Genomic DNA, 12,530 nt, shown 5'->3' on the forward strand with positions numbered 1-12,530 from the left:
GTGACTATGAATTTTATGAGGAATGAGCAGAGGGTGTGTTCCAACTATTGTCTGATCACAGTCCTCAAGGTCTAGTCAAGGGTACCGGAGAGGCGGATCCGCTGAATAGTTGAATGTCAACCACAGTTGAGTTACCATGCTAATTTTGATAGCAAGATTGTAAGACGCTGTAGATTTACTCCATGTATTTTGGTTAAAATAGTATATATGAAGAAACCAAATCAAAACAGTCAGGATTTTCCCGAAACGTCATTGGAATCAAATTGAATGCTTGAATTCCAAACATTGCTGTTTATTTTTAATTTAAAAGCTATTCTCATCACTTTGTCGTTGAATGCAACACACAGCAGACCACAATGAGGCGGGCCCCTCTCGCTCCTTCCTCATAGGGCACACCCCTGAAACGTGACTCAATTATCGCTCTCTGATTGGCTAAAGTCCCCAAAATGGAGCGCCTCACTCAGCTCCTCCCCTAGATGAAGCCATCTGTCGGCTGATGTGGAACCAGTCAGCCCAGGGCCAATCAGAGTCCGACTCTTTGACTGGCAACCTTTACGTTGGGGAGACGTTCAAGACTCCTCTAATTGTGGCAAGAATGACAATTAAACACTGCAACGCTGTGTTTTTCTCGACAATGACCAATATGCCACACTTTAAATATAATATATAATACACAAACAAAGAATTGAGGAGAATACTTGAAGGGTTTTTTTTTTAACGTAGTACACAAGTTAAAAAACGGTTGTGCTCTTGAACGCTTTCTTATGTCATCACGCAGTCTCCTTGCCGGGCGAGTTTTCCTTGACAGCCGGCTCCCACTGAAGCTTTGCTAGGTGTCACCACACCGTCAGCACCGCACAGCTTAGCGTTTTAGCTTCTTAGCCTTTAGCAGCCTCCCGACTGCGATTGAGGGGACGCAGACATGTCCAAAGAAACGGAAGGGAAGAGCGACAAAATCATGGACATGGAGAGCAAGGTGCTGTGGTACCCGGACTCCAAGAGGGACACGCAGATGGACACCTTCAGGACGCAAGTCAACAGGGAACATGGACTTGATCTCGGTCAGTCAATGCATGCCTATTTATCATTGCTACTGCACGGACATTGCTCTTACTGTGTATGCACGGACATTGCTCATACTGTGTATGGATGCCAAAGAGACCTAAGTAGGTTAACCCTGTAGAGCTGCTTCCATGCAGGATTACTGGCAGCCCGGAAGTGAAGAGTGCAGGGCTGCCAAATGATGACAGACTTCACTTTGCACGGAACATGTTCGCATTGGGTAATGCTAATAAAGGTTGACTTTATGACCAGCATGCGGAAACATGAACGAACGTCACATGTTTACACTTACACAATTGAACACGCCGGAAAAAGACTAGGAAGGAGCAGATCTTATTGAATTAATCCTACCCATTCCGTCTCAGCAATTACTGATCAATCTGTTCGCTTCCTGTGTTTGACGTTTTTCTAATAGGGAAATACAAGCATCAATAACGTGTAATAATAAATAGACTGAAATAAATCCAGGAGTAAAAACTGACACAAATATTGTATTATGAATAAATGGTTTGTAAAATAATAATGGATTGGGGAGTTAAGGATAACTGATAACAGACACTGTGATATTCATTATACAATAAAAATGGCATGAATACGAGGTACATGATGCCACTGTTATTCATTAAACAACAATGAATGAGTTCAGGATAAATGATTTCAGACACTGGTTTTCATTAAAACCATCCATCCATCTTCCTCTGCTTATCTGAGCTTGGGTTGAGGGGGCAGAAGCCTCAGCAGGGAAGCACAGATTTCCCTCTCCCCTGCTACTTAGTCCAGCTCCACACGGCGGATCCCGAGGTGTTCACAGGCCAGCCAGCTGAGAGAGATAATCTCTCCAACGTGTCTTGGGTCTTCCCTGAAGCATCCTGACCAGATGTCGAGCCACCTCATGTGTCGCCTCTCAATGCAGAGGAGCAGCGGTTCTCCTCCGAGTTTCTCTCGGACGACAGTGCTTCTCACACTATCTCTAAGGGAGAGCCCAGCCACCCTACGGAGAAAACTCCTTTCGGCTGATAGTACCCTCTGATCTTGTCCTTTCAGTCACTATCCATAGGTGAGAGTAGGAACGTAGATTCATCCATCCACCCACCCATCTTCTACTGCTTATCCGAGGTCAGGTCGAGAGGGCAGCAGCTCCCTGGCTACTTCGTCCATCTCCTCCCGGTGGATCCCGAGGCGTCCCCAGCACAGTTGAGAGACAGTCTTTCCAACGTGTCCTGGGTCTTCCCCAAGGTCTCCTACTTGTTGTGCCCTGAACACCGCCCCAGGGAGGCGTCCGGTAGGGATCCTGACCAGCTGTCCGAACTACCTCGTCTGGCTCCTCTCAATGCAGAGGAGCAGCGGTTCTAAGAGTTTCTCCGGGACAACAGTGATTCCCACCTTATCTTTTAAGGGAGAGCTTAGCAACCCTACGGAGGAAACTCCTTTCGGCCGATAGTACTCTCTGATCTTGTCCTTTCGGTTACTACCCATAGGTGAGAGTAGGAACGTAGATCCACTGGTAAGTTGAGAGCTTTGCCTTTCAGCTCAGCTCAGCTCAAACCCAATCCTGCAGCCACAAAACCGGATCCCCTCAACGCCTTGGCTGCGCCTAGAAATTCTGTCCATAAAAACAATGAACAGAATTGGTGACAAAGAGCAGACCTGGCGGAGTACAACCCTCACTGGATTCGAGTCCAACTTATTGATGGCCATGCAGACCGAGCTCTGACACCGGTCATACAGGGACGACCCACCCGACTTATGTGCCGGGACCCCATACTCCCGGAGTACTCCCTATAGGATTTATGGTCAAATGCTTTCTCTAAGTCCACAAAACACATGTAGACTTGTTGGGCATACTCCCAAGCACCCTCAAGAACCCTGCCGAGAGTGTATAGTTGGTCCACAGTTCCACAATTCAGGATGAAAACCAGAGTGCTCCTCCTGAATCCGAGTTTCAACTATCCGGCAGATCCTTCTCTCCGGAACCTCTGAGTGGACCTTAGCTGGAAGGCTGAGGAGTGTGATCCCACAACAGTTGGAACACACCCTCTGATCCCTCTTCTTAAAAAGGGGGACCACCACCCCGGTCTGCCAGTCCCAGTCCTGCCAATCGATGCTACAGAGTCATGTCAACCAAGACAGCCCCACAGCATCAAAGAACCGAGGGGCTCCCTCCCTGACCACCTCGGCAACCTCAGCCGAGATAGTAAACGGGGACTGCACTCATTGGAAGACATTTCGGTGGGATTGAGGCTGTCTTCCAAGTATTCCTTTCACCGGTCCACGCCATCTGGAGTCGAGGTCAGCAGCACACCATCCCCACCATACACGGTGATGACAGTGTACTGCTTCCCCCACCCCCACGCGACGGCGGATGATCTGCTGTTAGACAGCTGTCCGGAAGTCATTCTCCATGCCTTCCCCGAACTCCTCCCACATCCGATGGTGATATCAGACACTGTTATTCATTAAACAATAATAAATGAATGATTTCGAGATGAATGATAGCAGACACTGTGATATTCATTTTTCAGTAATAAGTGCATGACTACAGGATACGTGATATCCGGCACTGTTATTCATGAAACAATACTAAATGAATGAATTCAGGATAAATTATATCAGACACTGGTCTCATTAAATAATCATAAATTAATCAATCCAGCATAATGATATGACACTCATATTCACTAACAATATTACATGAAGGAATCAAGGATAAATGCTATCAGGCACTGTTTTTTTATTATTAAATAATACATGAATAAATTCAGGATAAATGATATCTGGCACTGGTTTCATGAAATAATAGATTAATCAATTCAGGATAATGATATTATGTGATATCAGACACTGGTTTTTGTTAAATAATACATGAATAAATTCAGGATAAATGATATCAGACACTGTCGCATTAAATAATAAATCAATCCAGCATAATGATATCAGGCACTGATATTCATTAACAATATTACTTGATGGAATTAAGGATAAATGCTATCAGACGCAGGATTTTATTAAATAATACATGAATATATTCAGGATATATGATATCAGACACTGATATTAATTATTCAATAATAAGTGCATCAATACCGGGGTACGTGATATCAGACACTAATTCATTAAACAATACTAAGTGAATGATTTCGGGAGAAATGATACCAGGCACCGGTTCTCATTAAATAGGAAGAAATGAATGAATTCAGGATAATTGTATCAGTTACTGTGATGTTCCATATGCAGTCATAAGTGCACGGCCACACAGGATAAATGATATTAGCGGTGTGATATTCATAAAACGATACATGAATGATATCAGTCACCGTGTTCTTCATTATACAACAAGAAAATGCATGCTGTCAGGACATTATCATCATAGAGAGTTTGCATGTTCTTCATAAACGTCACATGTAAACGAAGCGGTATCGGCTCCTGGCTGCAGCATAGAGAGATACTTGGAATCATCAGTGAAGAAGCGAGCTCTTTTATAGCACACGCTCCCTCCGGTGGAAACATAAAACGTGCCTTTTTATGTCCACCAGCTCTCTTGCAGGCTGCGCCCCCTTCACCAGCTTTCTAAAAACAAAGAAGGGCTCCTTTCTTCCTTTCCGCGCTCACTTTATGTACGACGCTATCCAAATGTAGCATAAAGATAACCGGAGTTGATGTCTGTGTCCGCCAGTCGACTACAGTGACCTGTACCAGTGGTCGGTGGACTGCTACCCGGACTTCTGGGCACACGTGTGGGCCTTCTGTGGCGTGGTCAGCTCCAAAACATACGAAGAGGTGAGCGTACCGGTTGTCCATTCCCGAAACATTTTTTCCATATTTGGATGCCAATTTTCCCCCATAAGTGATCATGGAAATAGACATCTGTTCCAGGGTCAAACTGCGGCCTTCATTAAGTGAAGTCACATTTCACCTTTTGTACAACAATGGACGCAGAAACAGACATGTTTTTCATTTTTTCACAGAAGTACCAAAAATATGACTTTTTTTCCTTTAAAAATGTGTATTTTTTTTGTGGAAAAAAACCCCATATATATGCTGGGTTTTTTTTCAAAAATATGCAAATTTTTTTCAAAAATACGCATTTTTTCCCCCCAAAAGCGTGCAACATTTTTCACACAAATAATAAAATTGTTTTTAGTGAAGAAAATAGGAACTTTTTCCTTTTTTCCACCAACTGTACATTTTTCTTGAAAATGTACAACTTAAAAAAATCTTTTACATTTTTTTGAAATTTAAAATTTACTTTTTTTTGGACTTTTAAAAAATATTTGATTTTTTTTTTCTTGAAAATGAACTTTTTCTTTGAAGCTTTTTCATGACAACATGCAACTTTTTTGTTTCTCAAAAGTGTAAGGCTTTGTTTTCCAAATATATTGAATGTTTTTCTCAAAAATGTTAACTTTTTACATTTGAATTTTATGAAAAAATATACACCTTCTCAAAAATCCATTTTTTTTTCCATTTTAAATTGTGATGAACGAGCTTTTCTCACAAATTTGAAATAAATGTTTTTCTCAATAATGTAAAAGTTTTTTCATTATAATTCTAACAATAGGCATATGTATTTTTTCCCCTAGAAAGTATAAAACGTTCTTTTCCAAATATATGAAATATTTTGCTAAAAAATTTTAGGGCTTTTTTTTTTTTTACATTCATAAAAAATATACATTTTAAGAATTTGATAATTTTTTTTTTCTCCTTAATTTACAACGTTTTGTTGGAAAACAGACAAAAATGTTCAATTTTCTTGTCGAAAATATGCAACATTTTTCACAGAAATACTCAACTTTTTTAGTGAAGAAAATATGAACTTTTTCACACCATTTTTTCTTGAAAATATACAACTTAAAAAAAATTAGTTACATTAAAAAAATTAAAATAATCTGACTTCCCAAAAATATATGATTTTTTTTAGCTTTTTCACTGAAGCTTTTTATGCAACTTTCATTTGCAAATATATTGAATGTTTTTACATTATACTTTTATGAAAAAATATACACTTTTCCAAAAATCTTTTCCTGAAATGTTTGATTTCTTTTCCTGCTAATTTACAACTACAAGACAAAAATATACATTTTTGTCGCCCCCAAAACCTTTTTGCAACCTTTTTCAAAGAAATAGGCGATTTTTTGTGTGTGAAGAAAATAGCAACTTAAAATATACAACTCAAAAAACAACAAAGTTTTTTTTTAAATTGGTGGTGTTACCTGAAATCACAAAAATAGGTGATTTTTTTTTTCTTGAATGTACAACTTTTTCTTGGAAGCTTTCGAAGAACAAGCAACTTGAAAGTTTAAACTTGTTTCTTGAAAGGATACAACTTTTTTCCTCCACAATATATTTAATGTTTGTCTCAAACATGTAAGACTTTTAACATGGAGGTTTTTTGAAAAAATATACACTTTCTCAAAAATGTGACTTTTTTCCCCTTAAAATGGGTCAAAAATATGAACGAAATATGAGCCTTTTCTCGCAAATTTGAGTTGTTTTTCTCAAAAATGTAAGGCCTTTTTCATTATAATGAAAATGTCCAACATTTTTCTTGAAAGACACCTTTTTTTGTAACAATAGCTATACATGTTTTTTTTCTAGAAAGTATAAAATGTGCTTTTGTAAAAATGTGAAATGTTTTTCTCAAAAATGTCTTTTTACATGACTTTTATGAAAAGAAATTCGATTTTTTTTCTCTCTCAAAATGTTTTATTTTTTTTCTCTATAATTTTCAAGTTTTTGTTGAAAAACACACAAAAATATGCATTTTTTCCCCCAAACTATGCAACATTTTTCAGAAACAGAAATGCACAACTTATTTTGTGAAAAAATAGGAAATTTTTCCTCACCAGTTAAATTTTTTTTAATGTACAACTTAAAACTGTTCTTTTTTTAATTAAAAAAAGATATATTATATTTATTATGTATATATAGTATATTTTGCATTATATTATATATATATATATATTACATATATTATATAATAAATATATAATAAAAACAATTTGACTTCTCAAAAATATGTTTTTTCATAACGTGAGGAATGCGTAAATAAAACTGACCAAAAAATTTTCCAAAACATCTTTCACAGAAATACACAACTTTTAACGATTTACAACTTTTGACTATGTGACTAAAACATGTAATTTTCCCCCAGAAATGTGCATTTTTCCACCAAAAGTATGCATCTTTGCAGAAAACACACTTGTTTTTTTAGTAAAGAAAATAGGAACTTCTACCTCACCAATTTTATTTGTTTATTTATTTTTTAAAAGTACAACTTTAAACTTTTTTATTTTATTGGTATTTAAATTAAAAAAAAATTTTTTTCAAAATCTGGCTGCTCAAAAATAAATCAATTTTTTTTTAAATATGAAAATAAGCATGCGTTAAAAAAAGTAAATATTTTTTCCCAAAGCATTTTTCAAAGAAATGCACAACTTTTAGCTACTTTTTGAAGATGCATTTTTTTCCCTAAAAATATGCAGTTAATTTTTTTCAAAAATATGCACTTTTCCCCCAAGAAATCAGCATTTTTTTGCCCCAAAAGTATGCAACATTTTTCACAGAAAACACAATTTTTTTTTTTTTTTTAAGAAAACACAAACTTCTTTTCTCACAAATTTTAAATGTTTGTTGTTACATGTTTACAATAAGAAAAAAAAAACAAAAAAACAAATTTACACTATTTATTTACTTACTTTTTTGGTATAAAAAAAAAAATCTGACTGCTCAAAAATAAATTTGATGTTTAAAAAAATAAATAAATAAAAACAGCCATGCATTAAAAAAAAAAAAGTAAATATTTTTCCACAAACATTTTTCAAAGAAATATACAACTTTTAGCAACTTTTTGAAGATGCATTTTTCCCCCAAAACTATGCAACATTTTTCGAAGAAGAAAGTGAAGAAAATAGGAAGCATTTCTCACCAATTGTACCTTTTTTCTGAATATTACGCAAATAAAATGAATAAGAAAATCAATGAAAAACGACCTTAAGTGACCGGGTCCTGTGTCTTGCGGGCGTGTTGCAGGTGGTGGACGTTTCCAAGCGGATCTCCGAGGTTCCCGAGTGGTTTAAAGGGGCTCGGCTCAACTATGCAGAGAACCTGCTCAAACACTGCGACCAGGACAAAGTGGCTCTTTATGCTGCAAGTATGTCAACTACAGACCGGATGAGGGGATGGATCCCCTCGGTACCTACCGAGGCCCTAGCCAATGGCAAAAAAACCCTTGAATAAGGGACCACCCTTAAAAGCCCTAAAAATGCCTATTTTTAATATTCAAAACCCCAAAATATGGTGCATTTGGCTCATTAACACATGATAATGGGACTGTTTTCCATCTGTCGTGACTTCCATCACGTTAGTACAGCAAAAGAAGCAGGCGGGAAGACTGGAGTCAAGCGAAACTTGTGCCCGAGTGCCTCCGTTGATGGTGCGCTGCACGCGAGGCCGTGTACGTGACCTTGATTAGATCACCTCCAAGGGCAGCAATGAAGAGGCTCTTCCTTTATTGCCCTATTTGGGTGTGTGTGCGCGTGTAGAGTGTGTGCTCATGCACTTACACCACCTCCTCTGGAGCTACAACGTCATTAAGGAACGACGCGTTGGCTGCTGTACCTGTGCTTGGAAGTACGAGCTACAGTAGATCAGGGGTGTCCAAAGTGCACCCCGGGGGCCATTTGTGGCCCTTGACTGTTTTTTTTTTATTGGCCCGCGGCACATTCTTAAAACATTTTAACAAGTAAACAAAAAAAACAAGAGCAAAAATGGAAATGACAATTGATCATTTTACAAGAATAAGGTCAAAATGTTAAAAGGATAAAGTTGTAATATTACAAGAATAATATTGTCACATCCATCTTCTATACCGCTTCTCCTCATTAGGATCACAAGGGCATGTTGGAGCCTATCCCAGCTGACTTCAGCTGACCCTGGACTGGTCGCCAGCCAAGTCCACTCACATTCACACCTATGGACAATTTAAAGTCGCCAATAAACCTAACATGCATGTTTTTGGAATGAGGAGAAACCCACACACGCACGGGGAGAACGTGCAAACTCCACACAGAAATGCCCAACGGAGAATCGAACCCACGTCTTCCCATCTCCAGGCTGTTCCTGTGTTGGCCAACATGTGAACCACTAGACTACCGGGCGGCCCCGTTATCATATCATGACGAAAAATAACATCATTTTAGTAGCACAAAGTTGAATTTTTTAAAAAAGTCGTAATATAAAAAAACAACCAAAACACACCTTTTTGGAAAATTTGTGTGCCGAAAAAATGTATAATGTTCTGAAAATAAAGTCAAAACATTATGGGAGTAAAATGGTAATGACGGGAAGAACATTTTCAAGAAGAAAATTGAAATTGAGAAAAAAAGGCTGTCATTTTACGAGAATAAAGTCACTTTCTTTTTAAAATAACCTCGTAATGAATGAGGAAAAATCAGTCAGTTTAGTAGCATAGTTGAAATATATATATAAAAAATGGGGTTAAAAAAACAATGAATAAAGTTGTCATTTTAGTAAAGTTGTATTCAGGGGATACAGTCAGAATTCGGAGAAGAAAATTTACAAGAATAAAGTTGTAATAGTTGGAAAATTAAACAAAAACAATCAGCAGAAATGGGGAAAAAAAACAGCTGTAACTTTAGACGAATTAAGTCAAAATATTAAAAGAAAAAGTCCCATCCTAACGGGAAAAAAAGTTGCAGTTGTTGAGAATAAACTTGTAATATTTTGGGGCAAAATCAGTCCGTCTAGTAACAGAGTTGAAATATTCAAGACAAGATACGTTATTTTTCAAAAGTCATCATATTACGAAAAGACAATTTACAGAAGACAGGAAAATGACACCAAAAAAAAAGCAAAAATGTGGAAAACCCCCCAGTAAAGAGCGAAGTTGATACTAATAATGGGCCTTTTCAGCAGTTTCACAAAGCTGAGAGTCACTTTTGTCATGAAATATGTCTCACTTCTTGCCATGTGTTGCTTTACATAATATCCCATGAGTATGAACTTTTGCTGTTTCTGCCAGCCGAGGCCAACGAGGAGATTGTGAAGGTGACCTTCGGGGAGCTGAGGCGCGACGTGGCGTTGTTCGCCGCGGCCATGAGGAAGACGGGCGTCCAGACGGGAGACAGAGTCGTCGGTGAGCCTCATTTGCTCCTCATTTGCTCCTCATTTGCTCCTCATTTGCTCCTCATTTGCTCATTTTTGAAAATGCCATCTCTTATCTTCAAGTGTACTGCAAGCCTGTGTGTTGCTGTTCCACTTAAGCCCTCTAGATGGCAGGCATTAGCGATTGAAGCTGTAGCTGGCTGTCAAGGCAGTCGAGAAGAAGACGAAGAAGAAGAGAGTGTTTGTGCAGGGCGGTGCAGAAAGGGGGTTCTCCTGCAAGGCTCCGCGTACATTCACTCTGCACACGTCGACTCTTGACCGTCCTGGTCCCTAAGCTGTGCATCCGCAAACGTTGTTAGACGACCCCGCAGTCACGCAAACGCCGCAGCATCGACAGCAAATGCTCAGGAAAAATGCCACACATGAGGGACATCCGTATTTAAAGACTCAAGACATCAGATTTGAATATTTAATCATATTTTCCAGTATTGTAGAGCAACCTATTTTAGCTTTTTTTTACCAAGGGCCTCTTCAATCTGAAAAGTCGTAAGTCATAGTTAGAAATCACATGCTATAATAAATAGAAAAATAAGAATTACTGATAGAGTTATATATATTTTAATACAAATATGAATACATGAAATTAAAAAATAATATATATTGTAATATATATTATGATAAAACCAGAATAAAATGGTAATATATGTAATATAATAATACAACCATTAGAAAATAATAATAATAAATAACGTGTGATTTTTTTTCTCATTGATAATATGAAGACAAATATATGCAATTTGTTTTCAAAAATATGTTGTTTGTTTTTCAGAAATCGGCAACTTATTTTTAAAGACAAATGCTAATTATCTAGTGAATAAAAAGGGCACTTTTGTCAGAAATGTTATGGATACAAATGGCAATCAAGGGGTTCAAATCATTTTTTTTTCTTAATTTGACTTCTGAAAAGTATATGCAATTTTTTTTGTGTAAAAATTTCTTCTTGGTCGTACACAGGTACATAACTTTGTTTCTATTTTTAAAAAATATAATAATAATAATGATATGCAATTATTTTCATGAATGTAAAGCTTTTTTCCGAAATATGTAAAAACGTTTTTAATATGCAACTTTTGAAAATAGAAGTGCAAATTTTTTTGTGTGAAGAAAACGGGAACTTTTGTCACAATTTTGACAGTTTTTTCTTGCAAATGCACGACTTCATCAAATGGAAAACCCCCCTCTTTTTCTTAATCTCATTTCTCAAATAATATGATTTTTTTTTTGTGGAAAAAGTATGACTTTTTCTTGGTAGTACACAGCTACACAACTTTTTTTTTATAAGAAAAAAATTGTATCGAATATAAAAATAATAATAACAAATGTCATATGTAATAACGATGTATATAGTATAATAAATAACAATAATAAATAGTTACTATGTGGGATTTCTTTCACCGATAAAGTTTTGTTGGGTAACAGACGAAAATCTGCAATGCAAATATGCTACATTTTTTGTGTGACGAAAACAGGAACTTTTGTCACAAATTTGACTTCTTCTTGAAAATGTACCACTTATTCAAATGGTGCATAAAAAAATCAATTTTTCTGAATCTGACTTCTCAGAGGTATATGTCATTTTTTTGTGTGTGAACATTTCTGACTTTCTTGGTTGTACACAGCTTTTCTTTTCATTTTTAAAAATTATAGTTTTAATATCATATTTGAGTTAATTCAAGATAATAAAAAATAACAAAATAACCACAATTTTTTTGTTTTATTCTGGGAGTTTCATTTGGAACACAACATTTTCTTTTTTTAATAATTGTATTGAATCATAGTTTCATAGTAATTAAAATCATAAATAAACATGAACTGGAAATAAACATAATAAAAAAAAAAATTGCAACCTTTTTTTGTGATTTTTTTTTTTCTTGGAGATGAATAAAGTATCGATCCAAATATAGGGAATGTTTTTTTCCAAAATATAAGACGCTGGACACGCCTAAATGTAACTCCTGTCTTGAGAGAAGGAAGTGATGAGAACCCCAGATAAATCCAAAATAAGAATGGTAAAATAAATACAAATGTGTGACTCACGTCTCCTTTCCACCCCCCAGCCTTGCCTTTCCTGTCCTTGTTTTCATATACGAGCTCCAAAGTGAGAGAGTGTAGAAATGTGTGATGAGAACGTCCTTGTCCTTCGGGGTTGCTACTAAAATGTCAATGCTAGCAGGTGTTGATGATATAGCGGCACTTAGCTGATGAGGTCAAGTGGGCTTGATAGCAGCCGACATGAAAGCACGTTGGCTCTTCTCGACGAGCAGGGAACAAAACGTGCTTGCGTT

At 36.9% G+C, this 12,530-nt stretch overlaps 1 protein-coding gene across 1 annotated transcript in view; it reads left to right on the forward strand.

The window, feature by feature from the left end:
• Positions 1–641: 641 nt before the first annotated feature.
• aacs (acetoacetyl-CoA synthetase) overlaps positions 642–12,530 on the forward strand; it is a 52,394-nt gene continuing 40,505 nt past the window's right edge. The window contains exons 1-4 of the mRNA XM_054773274.1: positions 642–1,061; positions 4,736–4,839; positions 8,092–8,212; positions 10,103–10,216. Coding sequence (XP_054629249.1) covers positions 923–1,061; positions 4,736–4,839; positions 8,092–8,212; positions 10,103–10,216 — 478 coding nt within the window. The 5' untranslated portion in view covers positions 642–922. The remainder of the gene's footprint in view (positions 1,062–4,735; positions 4,840–8,091; positions 8,213–10,102; positions 10,217–12,530) is intronic.

Source organism: Dunckerocampus dactyliophorus, chromosome 4 (genome assembly GCF_027744805.1).
Source record: "Dunckerocampus dactyliophorus isolate RoL2022-P2 chromosome 4, RoL_Ddac_1.1, whole genome shotgun sequence".
Taxonomy (NCBI): Eukaryota; Metazoa; Chordata; class Actinopteri; order Syngnathiformes; family Syngnathidae; genus Dunckerocampus; species Dunckerocampus dactyliophorus.